Below are 18,966 nucleotides of genomic sequence, written 5' to 3'. Positions count from 1 at the left end.
CCCAAAAAAAAAAAACCAAAAAAAAAAAAAAAAAAAAAAAAAAGACAGCACGGTGGTAGCTGCAGCGATTCACAAGAAATCGTCACAAGGCAGATGAACTGAAGGGCAAGAAGTTGGGCTCTGAGGGGGCAGCCACCCGTTCTACCATGGAGGCCCTTGGGATCATTCTCTGCTGCCAGCTCCAGGCTGTGCCAGAGGGTCTCATCACCCCTGAGATTTCAGCACTAATGTTTAGTCTTTTCTGTTCCCCTTGTTATGTCTTAGAACACTCAGGTGAAATCAGTGGGGTGACGCTCACACCATGACCCTCAGGTGGTTCAGGGAGAACCAGAGTCGAAGGCACAGGCTCTCCTTCCACCTGCGACCAGAGTCACCGGGGAGCTTTTTCAATGCCGGTGCCCAGGCCTCGCCTATGCCAATTAAATTGGCATTTCTCAGGTTGGCTCAAGCCTCTTTAGTCCTTAAAACTCCACAGATGGGGGTGAACAGGTGGCACAGTGGTTAAGGCACTGAACTCCTGCATGGCCAGCCGCAGTTGGAGTCCCGGACCCGGCAGCTTGAAACTCACACGAGGCACATGTACTCATGTGCCCAAAATCCCAGGAGGAGAATGAAGGAGAAGGGATTGCTGCATGGCCATCTACCCTGGGGGTGACATCTTGCTTTCTCTCTCTCTCTCTCTCTCTCTCTCTGGTGAGTGCGCACACCCTATAGCAAAAAAAAAAAAAAAAACCACCCAGGTGATTCCAGCATGCACCCTACGTAAGGTGCGGCAGTTTCTCACTTTCATGTGTGCACAGTTCCCCTGGAGGACGTGCCAAAGGGTGCATTCTGTTTCCGCCCATGTAAGTTGGGCCCTGAGATGTGGCACGCCTGACCAGCTGCCAACGATGCTGACGTTGCCTGTCCACAGAGCACAGTGGGGGCCCCCGAGGATAAGACCTAACGCTGACCTTGATTCAGCCTCGCGATCTTTCAATCTAATGTTCAGCAATTCAGATATCAGGAACCTCGAGCTCTGATCCCTCAAGGGTATTCCAGCCACTTGGCAGCCTCGGGTTTTTCGCTCCTGCCTCCCGCCCAGAGGGCCCTGGCTGGGGAGAGGGGGGCTCACCTCTCGAACCATCCTATGATCGATGCTGTCTCCAATCTGTCGCAGCTGCATGGCCAACTTGGGGACTGTTTCCTCCTCAGGCCGCTGCTGGCCAGTGCTGCTCTCCTTGGGCTGAGACGGTAGGTTGTCATCTGCATGAACAGAAAAGTTGACAGAGGTCACCGCCTATCACTACATATTCCTAGTTACCCCTGTTTAGTAAAGACTCTTATATGACGCCAGCCGATGGCGTAGCAGTTACGTCACTGGACTCCCACATGGCCAACTGCACTTCGAGGCCAGCTGGGTCCGTGTGTGTGTGTGTGCCCAAGATCGCCAGCTGGGTCCGTGTGTGTGTGTGCCCAAGATCCCGGGAGGAAAATGGATATTGTGACAACTCCCCAGGGGTTGTGTGAGTTCTCACTTTCCCTCTCACTGTCTGTCCCTCATGGCCAACCTCATGGTTTGAGCTCCAGACCCAGTGGTTTGAGAAACACAGATTCGTGTGTGTGTGTGTGTGTGCGCCCAAACTCCCAAAAGGAGGAAAACAATGGATACGGGATGGCGTTTTGACCATACCCCATGGGGAGGGTGCTTTCTTCACTTTACCCCATGTCTCTCTCCAGCAAGCTCAAACACTTTTTTTTTTTTTAGAGGTTTTGGTCTTAGGGCACGTGCACTTGCCAGAGAGACAGAGATAGACACAGTGAAAGGGAAAGTGAGAAATCGCCCCCCCTTCCTGGGGGGGTGACCACGCCACAATCTCTTCTCTTCCATTCTCTTCCCAGGATCTTAGGCACACACACACACACACACACACACACAGATGGCATAATTTTCAAGGCACTGGGTCCGGGACTTGAACTGTGGTCGGCCATGTGGGAATCCAATGAAGTAACCACTATACCGTCTGCTGGTCCCAACAATTTTTAAAAAAAAGAAAAAAGAAAGGCCAGCAGGTGGTATGGTGGCTAAGGCACTGCACTCCTACACAGCCAACCGTGGTTCAAGTTCCAGACCTGGTGGCTTGCTGTCTCACTTTCTCTCTCTCTCTCTGTCTCTCTTGCTGGTGAATTTAAAATAATAATAATAAAAATAAATAAATAATTCTAAAAAAAAAGTTTAAGGAAAAAAGAGAAACAATAAAACTAAATAGATAAATAAATAATAAATGGATCGATGTGCTGGAAGACCTGACAGCCCCTAGTATTAGGAGAATTCCCCCTCTAACGTGAAGCTCTTTAAATGTGGGCAGAGAGGACAGGATGACTTGAATAAACCATTAGAAATGTAAAAAAAAAAAAAAGATAAACCTCCCACGGCCCAGGCATGTAGCCCATGCTAGATGCTCCTGCTTGGCAAGCTGAGGCCACTTGGGAGGCCTAGGTTCAATTCCAAGCCCAACCTGGAAGGCACGCCTCTGTAATCCTAGCACACAGAAGGCTGGGACCAGAGGATGACAACGCAGAGACCCTGTCTAAAACACTGTGAGTGCGCACACACACCCACACACACACTGCCTCCCAATACTTGGGCCTCATTCCATACCAATGAAATCCAAATCCTTAGAGTTGAACAAGCATTGGTATTTTCTTAAGACTCCCCATGCGGTTCCAAGTGCAGCTAAGTTTGAGAACTGACGTAGAGTGGTTCGATAACTTGCCCGGGATTTGAAAGTCTACGACCGAGAGCCAGAATGTCTGACTGCAAAGCCCATGATCCCAACCTTGGCACAGAGCCTGCACTAAAGTAGCCCTAACAGGGACGGAAAGGTAGAAGCAGAGCGTATAAATATTTAGGAAGCACAACAGTGGGCATTCGGTAATAGATTCGATGGGGAAAGGGAGGAGAAGGGAGAACCCCCACTTTCAGGCTTGTGGGACAGGAAAGGCAATGACACCACCAGTCTGGGCGGAGCACAGGGAGGACAGGCATGGGAAGTGGGGGAGGCAGGTGGAGAGAGAAGGAAGGAATGAGAGTTCCTTTATAAACGTACGGTACATGTACGGCATTTAGCAGGCATTTGCTGTCTCTGAAGCTCAGAGGATGTCAGAACTCAAGATGAAGATTTAGAAGTCATCAGTCATTATTCAGCACAAGTGGAAGAGAGTGGAAGAGCTATCTCAGGGAGAGTTCGTATAGCTCATGACAGAACTTCTGGGTAGGGTGGAAGGTTCAGGGAACACAGATCCATAGAAACGACTGAAGAGAAATAATCAGAGACATAAATGGGGAACCAAGAGAAATAGTGTCAGAAAAGTCACCTTTCAAGGGGGCCAGCGGGTGGTGTGGTGGTTAAGGGCACTAGACTCCCACAGGGTCTGCCACAGTTCGAGTCCCGAAACTGGTGGCTTCCTTTCTTACTTTCCCTCTCTCTCTCTCGCTGTACCCCTCTCTGGTTCAAAATTAAAATAAACAAATAATATTTTTTTTTAAAAAGTCATTATTTGGGACTAGTTGGTGGTGTGGAGGTTATCGTGGCTAGATCCCATGTTACAGTTCGAGTTCCAGACCCAGTGGCTTGAAAAGCATACCAGGCATGTATGCATGTGTGCCCCAAATCCCACGGGGGAAAGTGGAGGAGAAGGGATTGCAGCATGGCTATCTCCCTGGGGATTTTAAAAAGTAAGCATAGAAGAAAACAAGACACACACCCGAAGACTGGCCCCATAATTGCCTCAGATTCTAAACCCTCCGAATTCAGTTTCTTTTCATAAGCATCCTCACCAGAAATCTCATCTCTCTGGAGGTAACAGGAGTAGGTCTCTCTTCCTGCCACTAAACAAATAAGCAAAAATATCTACTACATCAACTACCATTTCCCAGGGCTGTCTAACATAGGTAAACCTATGTAGGTGATTGTATTGGCTATAAATTGGCTTCAGGACAGAGTCTGAAATGGAATCTTTTTTTTTCTAATAATTATTCAATTTTTATTTTATTTATTTTCTTTTGACCAGAGAGAGACACACACAGAGAGAGAGGGAGAGAGAGAATGTGAGAAAGTAAGCCACCAGGTCTAGGACTTGAACTGTGGTCGGCCATGTGGGAGTGTCCAGTGCCTTAACCACCACACCACCTGCTGGTTCTTCCTGAAATGGAATCTTAAAATCAAGTTCCTAATCCCAGTGCATTTTGGCTCTGGTCACTTCCTTTTCCTCAGAGAAGTTGAATGCACAATGGATCGCAGGTTCTGCAATACTCAGTTTCCGGCATTGTTGGTTAGAGAGTTGCAGTACCTGCCTTCCATCTATACACCAGATAGCTATACCACCACATCATAAGAAACAATGTAACCAGAGTCAGCAGATGGCATAATGGTCGCATTGCTGGACTCCCACATGGCCTAGCAGAGTTGAGTCCCAGACTCAGCAGCTTCAAGCATGCTGGTCACATATGCTTGCATGTTCCCAAATCTCAAGAGGAAAATGGAGGAGAGGAGATTGTAGTGTGGTCATTCCCCAGTGGATGATTTCTCACTTTCTGTCTCTGTCTCTCTGGCAAGAGCAAAAATCTCTCTTAAAAAAAAAAAAAGAGGGACCAGCAGATGGCGTAATGGGTACATTGTTGGACTCCCACAGAGTTGACAGCAGTTCACATCCCGAACCTGGTGGCTTAAAACTCACGCCGGGCGTGTGTGCGTGCGTGCCCAAGATCCCGAGAGGAGAATGGAGGAGAAGGGATTGCGGCGTGGCCATCCCCCCTGGGGGGCGATTTTTCGCTTTCTGTTTCTCTGTCTCTGTCTGTCTGGAGAGCATACATGCCCTATAGCAAAAACCTCTAAAAAAATAAAAAGAGGGACCAGCAGATGGCGTAATGGGTACATTGTTGGACTCCCACAGAGTTGACAGCAGTTCACATCCCGAACCTGGTGGCTTAAAACTCACGCCGGGCGTGTGTGCGTGCGTGCCCAAGATCCCGAGAGGAGAATGGAGGAGAAGGGATTGCGGCGTGGCCATCCCCCCTGGGGGGCGATTTTTCGCTTTCTGTTTCTCTGTCTCTGTCTGTCTGGAGAGCATACATGCCCTATAGCAAAAACCTCTCCAAAAAACAAACAAACAAACAAACAAAACTCTCATATCATACTAACAACATAACCATATTATAAGAAATCATCAAATCAAAACTCTAAGCTGGTCATATATTGGAGGCAAGTGAAAAGTTCTTTGACAAGATCATCAAAATAAATAAAATTTAAAAGTGAAACTTTAGGACCAGCAAGTGGTGTGGAGGTTAGGTCAGCTGGATCCCATGTAGCCGGTTTGGGTCCCAGACCTGGTGGCCTGAAAATCATACTGAGCATGTATACATGTATGTTCAAAATCTTGAGACGAGAATGGAGGAAAAGAGATTACAGTGTGGCCATCACCCTTGGGAGGTGATTTCTCACTTTCCCTCTCTCTCTGTCTTTCTGGTGAGTGCACGCACCTATAATGGAAAACTAAAAAGAAAAAGAAATTACTAAAAAAAAGAAAAAAAAACAGAAAAAAGTAAAACTCTATTATTTTTCAAATATTAATTTTTTAATAACCAGAGGGAAAAACATCTCATCTGTTGCAATAACCATTACTTAAAAGTTGTGTGACCATGGGGACCAGCAGTTAGTGTAATGCCTATGTCACTGGACTCCCACGTAGTCCACTGCGGTTCGCGTCCCGGACCCGGTGGCTTCAAACTCATGCCAGGCACGTGTGCATGTGTGCCCAAGATCCCGAGAGGAGAATGGAGGAGAAAGGATTGTGTCATCCACCCTGGGGGATGATTTCTCGCTTTCTGTCTCTGTCTCTCTCTATAGCAAAAGTTGTGTGACTATGTATATATCCACTCAGAGTGCTGAAAATAAAATCATAGTCTAAATGGCCTAGTGAGGAATGTGGAAAAACTCATGGTTAATTTTTTTTTTACGAGAATAGTTCCTTTATAAAGTAAATAATCAGCTGCAATGCACGAGGACTTTTAAAAATATCATCGTACATTGAGAATCCTATATGAGGACTTTTGACCAACTGTCCATTAGGTTGCATTTAGGAAAGCTTTTAAGCAAGTATGCTCTGATAGTTTTATAAAAGCCACTTAAAATGTAAATATTTTATGTTCTCTTATGGTGTTCATCCTTTCATAATCCTGATTCTGTTCACTATAAATGGGGACTCCAGAGGCCAGCAGGTGGCATGGTGTTTAAGGCACTGGACTCCCACATGGCCGAACACAGTTTGAGTTCCAGACCTGGTGGCTTGAAAATTACGCCAGGCACATGTGCCTGAAATCCCGAGAAGAGAATGGAGAAGAAAAGAATGTGGTGTGGCCATTTGCCCTAGGGGATGATTTCTCACTTTCCAAACTCTGTCTCTAACGAGTGCATGTGCCCTATGACAATAAAATAAAATAAATAAAATAAAATAAAATCTAAAAAAGCAGGGCATGTGGAGGGAGAAAGGAGAATCCAGGAACTTCTAGGTTAAAACTGAGCATAGGGACTGGCAGGTGGCGTGGTGGTTGAGGATGCTGGACTCCCACTGACCATGGTTTGAGTCCTGGATCTGGTGACATGCTTTCTCACATTCTCTCTCTCTCTGTCCTTCTCTGGTCAAATTTAAAATAAATAAATAAAGTTAAATAAAAATAATTCTTTTTCTAAAAGAGAGACTGAGCATAAGCATTGGGAATGAAAATGAAGAATATAAAAAGAATAAGACACACACTGAAGAGAATGGGAGGCAAGATCAACAGTGGGTGAGAGATCTGTAAATGCTTCTAGAAGGCAGGAAGCTGATGAGGTGAGGCAAATGAACAAGACAGGGATGTACTGAGAACCCACCACATGGCCTCCTGACTCTTGGAAACCCATTTGTCCTACTGAGATCTGGAGGCTGGGAGAGGGAGACACACCATTAATAGATGTCTGATGGGTATTGACTGCACCACTTGGTCTCCTTGGCACCCCCAGCCCACTGTACCCTGCAGATTTCAGACAGAGGAAGAGGGGAGGGCGCGCCAGGATGGTGTGTAGTGGTTACGTTGCTGGACTCCCACACAGCCAACGCTGATGTGAGTCCTGGACCTAGAAGCTTGAAACACACACCAGGTGCATGTGCATGCATGCCCAAAATCCCCAAAGAAGAATGGAGATGGGATTTCAGCATGGCCATCCCCACTGGGGGGTGATTTCTTGCTTTCTGTCTTTCTGGTGAGCATATGCACTCTATAGCAAAAATCTTTCTCAAAAAATAGATACTAGGGGAACCAGCAGTTAGCGTAATGGCTATGTCGCTGGACTCCCACGTAGTCGACCGCGGTTCGTGTCCCGGACCCAGTGGCTTAAAACTCACGCCGGGCGCGTGTGCCTGCGTGCCCAAGATCCCGAGAGGAGAATGGAGGAGAAGGGATTGCGGTGTGACCATCCCCCCTGGGGGGTGATTTCTCGCTTTCTGTCTCTATGTCTCTCTCTGTCTGTCTGGCGAGCGCACGCAGCCTACAGTGAAAATCTCTCCAAAAAAAAAAATAGATACTAGGATATAGTGGGACAACAAATTTGTGTTCTTTTTAGTGTTGTTGTTTGGTTTTTAAGGATTTTGCCATAGGGTACAATGTAGAGAGAAACAGAGAGAGACAGTGAGAGGGAGTGAAAAGTTACCCGCCATGGGAGAGGGCCATGCCACAGTCCTTTTTCTTCCATCCTTCTCCTGGAATTTTGGGAATGCATGCACATGTGCCTGGCATGATTTTTCAGGCTGCCAGGTCCAATACTCAAACTGCAGTCAGCCATGAGGGAGTCCAGTGCCTTAACCACCACACCACCTGTTAGGATCTGTGAAAATAATTTTTTATAAAATCTTTAAGGACATTTAAAAAATTGTCCTGGGGCCAGCAGGTGGTGTAGTGGTTACCGTGCTGGACTCCCTCATGGCTGACCACAGTTCAAGTCCTAGACTGGGCACATGTGTGTGTACCCAAAATACTAAGAGGAAACAGAAAGAGAAGTGATTGTGACATAGGTATCCTCCCTGGGGGTGCTTTTTCATTTTTTTCTCTCTCTCTCTCCCTCTCAGTCTCTCTTCGCCAAATTAATAAGTTAAAAATTCGGGAACAGTAGGTGGCATGGTGGTTAAGATGCAGGATTCCCAAATAGCTGACCACAGTTTGAGTCCCAGATCTGGCGGCTTACTTTCTCACTTTCCCTTTCTCTCTCTCTGTTGCCTTATCAAATTAAAAAATAATAATAACAAATAAAATTAAATAAATAATTCTTTTTAAAAGGTTTTAAAATTACTTTCAGTCTAGAATTCTATGCCCAGCTAAACTATCAATAATATGTGAAAGCTGAATAAAGATATCTGCAGATGTGGAAGGGGTCAAGAAGTTCTCTCATACACAATTTGTTTGGAAGTCTCTTGAGAAATATTCCAGTAAAACACATAAGTAAGACTAAGTTTAGAAAGAAAGAGCCATACAATTCCCAAAAGGTGAGTCCAACCCATGTGTACAGCAGTCCCAGGATCTCAGATACAATAGGCCTAGGGAGTAGCCAGATGAGACCAAGAAAACAAGTCTAGAAGGGAAGTTCCCAGTGGAAAGTGGAACTTAGGGACCAGTAGTTGATGTAATGGCTATGTCACTGGACTCCCATGTAGCCGACCATAGTTCAAGTCCTGGACCCAGTGGCTTAAACTCACACCAGGCACATGTATGTGTGTGTCCAAGATCCCAAGAGGAGAAGGGATCGTGGCATGGCCATCTCACCTGGGGGGTGATTTCTTGCTTTCTGTCTCTTTTCTGGTGAGCATACACATCTTATGGCATAAACCGCTCAAAAAAAAAAAAAAAGTGGGAGGACTTGAAGAGATAGTATGGTTGAGAATTTGGAGAAATTTGAGGATATAATACTTACAAATCAAGTAGAGGTGGGGAGGAAAAGCAATGATAAAGTTTAGAAAATAATTTAAAAAATCATACAGGAAGTCTGTAGTCCAAATATGAATACATATTAAAATATGGATAAAGTTTAGACTGAAGGAATTGTTTTGAGTTTCCTTCCAAAAGGATAATCCTCTGTGTTAAAGCTGGTAGTGCTTTTTTTTTTTTTTTAAGAGGTTTTTCACTATAGGGCGCATGTGCTTGCCAGACAGAGACATAGAGACAGAAAGCGAGAAATCATCCCCCAGGAGGGATGGTCACGCCACAATCCCTTCTCCATTCTCCTCTCGGGATCTTGGGCACACACGCACACGCCCTGCGTATGTTTTAAGCCACCGGGTCCTGGACGTGAACCGCGGTCGACTACGTGGGAGTCCAGCAACATAGCCATTACGCTAACTGCTGATTCCCTGATAGTGCTTTAACTGTATATCTGAGGGCTTTTTTTTTTTTCTTTTTGGCCAGCGGTACATTCACTCATCAGAGAGAGACAGTGAGACATCTTAGAGAGAAGGAGAAGAGAAAGCACCCCCCCCCAGCCAATGAAGGATGGCCACACCACAATCTTTTCTCCTTCTTCTCTCCAGCCTTTCAAGATTTTGGGCATGAACACACACGTGCCTTCATGTCTCACAAACCACCAGGTCTGGGACTGGTGATTTTTTTGTGTGATTTTTTTTTATTTGTTTAATTTTAGGATGCTAGCTAGTATGCTTTAATTTAAAAAATATATATTATTTATTTAGAATTATTTATTTATTTGTTATTTGACCAGAGAGAGGGAAAGTGAGAAAGCAAGCCACCAGGTCTGGGACTTGAACCAAGGTCAGACATGTGGGACTCCAGTGCTTTAACCGCCATCCCACCTGGCATCTCCACTAGTGCTTTAAATTTAATCACTTTGAATATTTAAATAATTTAAGTACAGAAGCAATAGTTTTTGCCCAATCTCAGAGGATATGCCCTCTCATAATCAAACATATTATAGTAATGTTTAATTTAAAACGATCCATAATTGGAACAATAATTTCAAAACAACTCACTTAAACACAGCAGGTCTACTAATCAGTCTCAGGAAAATTCAAAATCTCTTACCAAGGACAACAGATCCTTTAAAAATTACTCCTGGGGTGGACCAGCAGATGGCATAGTGGTTTTATCACTAGACTCCCACGTAGTTGATGGCAGTTTGAGTCCTGGACCCAGTGGCTTAAAACTCATGCCAGGTGCGTGTGCATTCATGCCCAAAGTCCCATGAGAAGGGATTGCTGAGTGGCCATCCCCCCTGGGGTGTGATTTCTCATTTCCTCTGTCTTTCCAGTGAGCACCCACCGCCTATAGCAAAAATCTCTCTAAAAATAAAATAAAAATGATTGTTTGGACTGGACAGTAGTGCAATGGCAAATTAAGATGCTCCGTGAGCCTGATCCACATGGGAGGGTTCTGTGCCAGGTCAGAGACCTCGGTGAGTAAACCAGGCATATGTGCCCATGGTCCAGACCTGAGTCTGGGAGTGGATGGTGGCACTGTGACGTTGGAAGTCCTGTCTTTCTCTCTCTCTGATGCACATACATGTGCTCTATCATGAACAAAAAGAAAAACTTAAATACCTCTCTCTCTCTCTAACAATGAGTTAGGGCTGGCACTATAGCCTAGTGATTAAGGGAGCCAGATCCCACGTGGCTGACTGTGGCCTGAATCCCAGCCCTGGTGACTTGAAAAGCACATGGGCTGCATGTGCACATGTGCCCCAAATCTCAACAGCATGAAGGAATAAAGGAGAAAAGATCGCAGTATGACTATACCCCATAAGGGTAGGGGTGGTTTCTCCCTCCCTATCTCTCTCTCTCTGTGAGCATACATGTCCTCTAGCAATTAAAATATTCTTAATTAAAAAGTAAAATGAAAAACCAATATGGGGGGAACCAGCAGTTAGCGTAATGGCTATGTCGCTGGACTCCCACGTAGTCGACCGCGGTTCGTGTCCTGGACCCGGTGGCTTAAAACTCACGCCGGGTGCATGTGCGTGTGTGCCCAAGATCCCGAGAGGAGAATGGAGGGGAAGGGATTGCGGCATGACCATCCCCCCGGGGGGTGATTTCTCGCTTTCTGTCTCTATGTCTCTCTCTGTCTGTCTGGCGAGTGCACGCGCCCTACAGTGAAAATCTCTCCAAAAAAAAAAAAAGAAAAAAACCAATATGGGGACAGCTGGTGGTGTGGTATTTAGGGCAGCTGGATCCCATGTGGCCAACTGCATGGTTCAAGACCCAGTGGACTGAGAGGCACGCCAGACACATGCCCAAAATCCTGAAAGAAGGGAGAAATGGAGAAGGGATTATAATGTGATTATCCCATGGGAGACTGCTCTTTTTTTTTTTTTAATTATTTACTTAATTTGTTCCATTTGTTATTGTTATCTTTAGATTTGACCACCAGAGAGAGAGAGAGAGAGAGAAAAGGAAAGTGAGAAAGCAAGCCACCAGGTCCAGGACTTGAACCATGGTCGTTCATGTGGGAATCCAGCGCCCTTATCCACCATACTGCCTGCCAGACCCGAGAGTGCTCTTTTTCTTATATACACACACATGCACTAGTGCATGTGCCCTCTGGCAAAATTTTTTTTAAATAAAGAAAATTACTTTCTCCGATGACTTTAAGTTTTCCAAAATCATGTGATCCCTCACCACTTTATCTATAGCATTTCTAGTTCTATTGGGATATATAGTTTTATAAATTTTGGTATAATCACTGCATGTTTTTTTGTTTTTGTTTTTGTTTTTTTTTTTTTTTTGAGAGGTTTTTCACTATAGGGCGCGTGCGCTCGCCAGACAGACAGAGGGAGAGAGACAGAGAGACAGAAAGCGAGAAATCACCCCTCAGAGGGGATGGCCACGCCGCACTCCCTTCTCCTCCATTCTCCTCTCGGGATCCTGGGCACGCACGCACACGGCGTGAGTTTTAAGCCACCGGGTCCGGGACGTGAACCGCAGTCGACTACATGGGAGTCCAGCGACATAGCCATTACGCCAACTGCTGGTTCCCTGCATGGTTTTCTTATGTAAAATAACAGGTACTAATGCATATGAGATATGTATACTAAGATGTGTTGTACATGTTATTGATATATGTATACTTACCAATACACTCTCTATGTATCAGTATTTAAAATTTACAGCAAGATACTCTCTAAGCATTTGGAATTAAAAAAAAAAAAAACTGTCTCCTGAGAACTAAGAGGCAAGATGAATGTATGCAGAGTGGAGATGGGTAAGATGGGCAGTCACTGGAAGGGAAGAGGCTCCCTGCTCTCCCTGGGCAAACTGCTTCCTCTCCCTGCAACCTCTATGTCTTTCATTGCTTCAGGTCCCAAGTCCAGAGTTCTATCTTGAGAGAAGCCATTTCTGATCTTCCTGTAGGTCAAATCCCCCACTATAGCATCTGGACCTCTTAGCACTGATCACATTAAACATTTGTCAGTACAGGACTAGAATCTGTTTCTTTTACCACTGTGTGATCTACAAGGGAAGAGGCTTTCATGTTTTTTGTTACCATTGTCACCCAGATGGTGGCACAGGGGTAAATCATGCCACTGTGAGGCAACCCCATATAGGAAGGTTCCTGGTTCAAATCTCCCTGAGTACTCTAGGCACACTCTTGGCTATGATCCAGGGTTGGCTGGAGGTTGGGGGTTCTCTCTCTCTCTATCTTCCTGACTCATGGAAGAAGTAAATAAGTTTTTTTTTTTTTGTAAAGTTAAAAAGCTGAACTCTCTACTGACTTCTGCAATTATGTATAGTAGTCTCCCACCCTACTCTCCCATTAGCAAGTTTGCTTTTGGTGGTTTTAGTTATCCTCAATCGCAGTCTAAAAATATCACTAGAAAATTCTACAAATAAACTGTTATTCCTAGAGGGAGAGATTTTTGTTATAGGGCTCATGCACACACCAGAGAAACAGAGAGGCAGAAAGCAAGAAATCACCCCCTGGGGGGATGGCCATGTTGTAATCCCTTCTCCTCCATTCTCCTCTTGGGATCTTGGGCACACAGGCACCCAGCATAAGTTTTAAGCCATTGGGTCCGGGACTTAAACTGCAGTCAACTACATGGGAGTCCAGCAACATAACCATTATGCTTTCTGCTGGTCCCAACAATTCAATTTTTTTAAAATTTTGTAAGAGGGTACACATGCTCTCCAGACAGAGAGAGAGAGAAAAGGGGAATGGTCATATTGTCATCCCTTCTCCTGCATTTCTCCACCTTGTCGGGATTGGGGGCATGTACACACACACACACACACACACACACACACGGCATGTTTTTCAAGTCACTGGATCTCAGATTCAAAAAGTGCAGTCAGCTAAGTGGGATCTGGCTCCCTTAATCGACAGGCCATGGGTGGCCCAACAATTACTAAGTTTGAAATTGACAGCCATGTGAGTAGCATGATGAACTCTCCCACTCCACAGCTCTGCGCCAGCGTTTCCATGCTGGGTATCCTACCCACCCATCTTAGTAGCCATCTTGGTTATCAGATCCCCCATCATGGTATCACTGAGTTTGTGTTCAAGGCACCCTTATTTCACTTACTGGTTCAAAAGCGCAAGTAGTGATGTTGGCATACTGCTATAGTTGTTCTAGTTTATCATTAGTTATTATTGTTAATCTCTCAGTGGGCCTAATTTATTAACTAAACTTTATCATTTGTATAAGAAAAAACATAGGGGACAGCTGTGGCCTGGTGGTTAAGGGAGCTAGTTTTTTTTCTCTTTCCTTTTTTTTTTGGAAAGGTTTTTGCTATAGGGCGTGAAAGCTCACCAGAGACAGAGACAGAGAGACAGAAAGTGAGAAATCACCCCCCAGGGGTGATGGCCACCGCAATCCCTTCTCCTCCATTCTCCTCTCGGGATCTTGGGGACCCACGCACACGTGCCTGGCGCCAGTTTTAACCACCAGGTCCGGGACTCCAACTGCGGTCGCTACATGGGAGTCCAGCACCATAGTCATTAACTGCTGGTCCCCAGGGAACTAGTTCTCACATGGCCAACCGCTGCTGGACCCCAGGGAACTAGTTCTCACATGGCCAACCGTGTAGTTCAAATCTCCACCCCAGCAGCTTGAAAAACACACTGGGTGTGTGTGATCATGACAGTACAGAGAATGGATTGTGGTATGACCATGCCTCCCTGAAGGTGCTTTTCTCCTTTTCCTCTCTCTTTCTGTCTCTGGCAAGCACATGTGCCCTCATGTGCCCTCTGGCAAAAGAGAGAGAGAAGGAAGAAAGTAAAGAAAGAGAGGGGGCAAGAGCGGGAACGAACAGACTACATTCGGGTCAGTACTACTTCCACCAGGAGTCTTAGAACTTAACCTTTGAACCGTTTGCACACGCACGCATTTGTGCCCTTTCTTATCAAGGATTACATTTTTATTTTTAGGTAATTATTTATTGAATTCGATGTGTTATTTTTCATTTGACCAGAGACAGAGGAAAGGCAAGAAAGCAAGCAGCCAGGCCCAAGACTCGAACTGCGGTCGGCCATGTGGGAACCCCGCGCCACCTGCCCGCCCCTGGAGGAGTCACTTCTGCCTTTTGTCGGATCCCTCCGACCCCCGCCGGCAGGGGCAAGCCTGGCCTTCCGCGCTCACTGGTTTCCCCGAACTCCTCGCTCCGCCGAGATGCTGCGCAGTGTCGGGATGGCTGCTGGGACTTCCCAGGCCCATCACTTCTAAGAAAAGGTGCCGTTAGGTTCCCCATGCGAGAACTACGGTTCTGTTCCCCCAAAGACGTGGTCCCCCGGTGCAGATTTCCGCAAAGCTGCAGAGCTCAGCCCGTTCCTGCGGGTCGCTGCGCAGCCCACAGACGAGGCGTGGTTACACCGTAAGTCCGCCGGCCGCGCCCGGATACACGGCCCCGAGGGCAGAGGGGCCTTCCTCAGTCCCCGGTTTCCGCGCCAAGGCTCACTTTCGGCCGCACTCGGATTTTTTTATTTCACGGTTGCCTGCCCGAGAGCTCCACCGTGTCCCCTGAACAACCTCCCGCCGCTCAGGGGCGCCCGAGAGCAGCTGGCCCAGCCCAGGCCGGTCCGTGGCGGGAAAAGCGCGCCCTTCTGAGAGGGCGGGGCAAGTGGGGTCACGTGGGTCTCCGGCGGCCAATGGGGAGCGCTCAGCGCGGCGCGGAGGCAGAAGGCGGGACTCGCGCGCCCCCAGCGGCCTGCCGGGCCTTCCCGAAAGGCGGGGTCCCTGGGGTGCCGCGCTTGCAGCGTCCTGAGTTCCTCCGCAGGCGGTTACTCCGTTTTAGGCGTTCTCGACACCGTCCTAACAGCTCGGGGACGGTGTCTGCACATCCCCCATTCCTTAGCGGCATCTTAACTCTCCGCTGCCCCGGGGACCCCGCGGCGGGTCTTCTGGGAAGGAAATGGGATCCCGGCTCGAGCTGTTGTGATTTCAGAAAATGCACAGAATAAAGTTCCCGCCACAGTTAGGTTAGGGCGGTGGAACGAGCTCTGCACACGAAATCCGACGTGGAGATGAGGTGGTGGGCTGATATCTACTAGTTAAACGTGGCCGCGTAACTAGCTACCAGTTACAGTCTGCCTCCGCTTTGGAAGCGACGCTGCGGTTAGAAAAGCGCTTTAAGTAAACCGGGCAACGCCCAGAGGGCAGATTGAAAGATTCCCATCAGCGCCCCAAGCAAGGACTTTCTGACGATCCAGCGGGATAGTGAGCGCGAAAACATGTTGGAAAGGGTCTACAATAAAATTTAAATTCTGGAATAATGGCAGTAGTTACGCAACTTCGTGAATATGCTAAAAACCACTGTATTGTGCACTTTACAAGAGTGAACTTTACAGTAGGTGAATTATATGTCAATGAAATAATTAAGCTCTAGAAGGTGTTCATACGAGACAAAAATCTCAGGCTTTGATGAGTAACTGTTGACAACAGCACCGATGAAAAATTCCCGTATTGTAGTTCATTGTGTTCTGTCTAGGAAATGAATACCATATTTGGTGTGGTGGCAAGAGGCTACCTACCAGGACACTGGAAATTTCTACTTTTCTCAATGGCATGTAATTCTTTAAGCAATTTCAAATTAAAGTTAATAATCCCTTTCAGGTGCCTAGCATATTTTTTAAGAGGTTTTTGCTATAGGGCACGTGCGCTCGCCAGACAGACAGAGAGAGACAGAGAGACAGAAAGCGAGAAATCACCCCCCAGGGGGATGGCCACGCTGCAATCCCTTCTCCTCCATTCTCCTCTCAGGATCTTGGGCACGCACGCACACGCGCCTGGCTTCATGGTCGACTACGTGGGAGTCCAGCGGCATAGCCATTATGCTAACTGCTGGTCCCAGCTTATTTTTAATCTGAAAGTCTAAGGCCTCATAAATTTAATCCCAACAGTTCCTTTAACACTCTTCTTCAAAATAAAAGACTTAGACTTTCCAGCATTCTGGAACATTTAGCAGTCACACATTTTTTGCAAAACAAAATTTCAAGCTTATCTTTCCTTCACGATCTCTCTGATATTAGCAAAGTCAAAAAGGTATGTAACCTGAAGGTTTCTTACCTTAATAATGCAGACATTGTCAGGTCCAGTTTAAAGACAATTTTTTAAGAAAGATAAACTTGACCTACTTTGGTGATTTGGGATCATTTTAATTAGTTGTCGTATCAGTGATTCAGAGCTAATAGAAACTAAGATTCAATGCCATGAAGCGAAGTCAGTTTTAGATTTTTACCACCTAAGAACTTGAATGAAGAGATTTATTTCGGTCTTTTTACAGTTAATTCTGAAATAATTATGCTCAGTTTAAAATTCTCAATACCAAGAAAAATATATGCTAAATAGAATACATGTCTTGGTTAATGCAAGTAATAATCTCACCTGGGTTCCTCGACATGGCTGATACTGTCCAGAAGCTGACAAGTTGGGTCATGTATGCCTTCTGAAAACTGCATTTTACCCACAATGATTTGCAACAATTTGTTACTTTGGGAGATGGATTCAGAACTTCTTTAGGTTCATAAACAAAGCCATTGTGCTTTTTCTTCGTCATGTTTTTTTCTATTGAAAAATATATTTTCAGAGGATTTTCCCCCACTTCTCAGCAAATATTTGATTTTAGATGAATTCAGATGCTTTAAAAACATGAGCAGCCCCTATTCTACATATAAAAGGGTTACAAATTTAGGTGGAACAGGGTGATATCTAAAGTCTATTTGGGGGGCCAACAGGTAGTGTGGTGGTTAAAGTGCTTGACTCCCCCGCAGGGTCAACCACAGTTGAGTCCCAGACCTGATAGCTTGTTTTCTCATTTTCCCTCTCTCTCTGTCTCCCACTGGTGAACATATGTGCAAAATTTTACAGCAAACTTTAAAAAAAAATAATAAATAAAAATTTAAAAGTAAAAATAAAAAGCATAAAGTCTATTTTAATTTAGTTAAAATATATCTCTTTCCCATTTTTAGTTTTTCTATAGATCATATGTGCTCAGTGGAGACAGAGAAAGTGAGAAAATACCCCCCTTGAACCCCCTGAGGAATGCCCACAGTGCAATCACTTCTCTTCCATTTTCCTCTTGGACTTTTCAAGATGCTGGGCTTGGGACTTGAATCTTACAGTAGTCGTGTGGGATACAGCTGCCCTAAACACCACACCACCTGGCTGGCCAAATTAAAACATCTTTCTGCATAGCTCAATCTTTAGATCTGCTACCCTATCCCACTTCCCATCTCCCATTAGTTTTTCTTCATCTTTTTGATAGCCACATTCCATCAGAGGAATATAAACGGGAAAACATAGAAAAAGAGAGACAAATTAGTGTAGCCAAAAAGAAAATAGATCAAAACCTAGAGAGGTGGAGGGGCTGGAGATGAAACGTGTTCTTTGTCACACTTCATTGTGTGTGTGTTTCTTCACTAAAACTTTTTTTTTTTTTTGGAGAGGTTTTTGCTACAGGGCACGTGTGCTCGCCAGAAAGACAGAGAGAGACAGAGAGAGAAAAATGAGAAATCACCCCCCAGGGGAGATGGCCATGCCACAATCCCTTCTCCATTCTCCTCTTGGGATCTTGGACACGCATGCACACGTGCCTGGTGTGAGTTTAAGCCACCGGGTCCAGAACTCGAACTGTGTTCCACTACATGGGAGTCTAGCAACATAGCCATTACGCTAACTGCTGGTCCCTAATTAAATAATTCTTAAAAAAGAAAAAAAAAAAGGAAAGAAAGAAAAGAAAAGAAAAAGTGAGAAGAGACTGGCTCCAGGGCACAGCAAGAATGCACTGCTCAAGAGAGGCAGATATCCCCACATGGCAACCGCAGTTCTAATCCCTGGCTGGGTCAGCCTGAAACAAGTGGGTGGATCCTATTGGCTGAGGACTGAGGGCTGGAGGAAGGAGATCATGGCAGGACTAGACTCTGTGGGGAGTGTTTCTCTCTCCCCTTTTCTCACTCTATCTCATTCTCTAGTGCAGGCACACACACTGTGGCATGAATAAAACAAATAAAATATTTAAAAGAGAAAAGTAAAAGGTGTAATTTTTTTTCTTTTTTCTTTTTTCTTTTTTTTTTTTTTTTTTTTTTTTTTTTGCCAGAGGGCACACACGCACACCTCAGAGGGAGATAGAGAGAGCACAAGATAACCCCTCAATGGAGCCTGGTCACACCACAATCCTTTTTTCCTCCTTTGTCAAGATCCTGAGCACAGGCCCATGAGCCTGGCCTGTTTTTCAAGCCCTAGAGTCTGGGACTAGAACTGAGGTCAGCTATGTGGAATCTGGCTCCCTCTGTACAGCAGTTAACTGTTATGCTGTAAGAGTACAAGTGCTTGGGACCAGCAGGTGGCATAGTGATTAAGGGTGTTATACTCCCACGTGGCCAACAAAGGTTCAAGTCCTGGAACTGGCGGCTTGATTTCTCTCTCTCTCTCTCTCTCTCTCTCTCTCTCTCTCTCGTGT

General features: G+C 45.7%; 1 protein-coding gene across 1 annotated transcript in view; it reads right to left on the bottom strand.

Moving 5' to 3' along the window:
- The window catches only part of PXT1 (peroxisomal testis enriched protein 1), a 31,733-nt gene extending 14,669 nt beyond the window's left edge, over positions 1-17,064 (bottom strand). The window contains exons 1-2 of the mRNA XM_014587826.1: positions 16,893-17,064; positions 1,115-1,245 (exon numbers count right to left, since the gene is read on the bottom strand). Of these exons, the coding sequence (XP_014443312.1) occupies positions 1,115-1,245; positions 16,893-17,064 (303 nt within the window). The remainder of the gene's footprint in view (positions 1-1,114; positions 1,246-16,892) is intronic.
- Positions 17,065-18,966: the final 1,902 nt, after the last annotated feature.

Source organism: Tupaia chinensis, unplaced genomic scaffold (genome assembly GCF_000334495.1).
Source record: "Tupaia chinensis unplaced genomic scaffold, TupChi_1.0 Scaffold000238_1, whole genome shotgun sequence".
NCBI classification, from domain to species: domain Eukaryota; kingdom Metazoa; phylum Chordata; class Mammalia; order Scandentia; family Tupaiidae; genus Tupaia; species Tupaia belangeri.
This window is presented reverse-complemented; position numbering and strand designations above follow the sequence as displayed.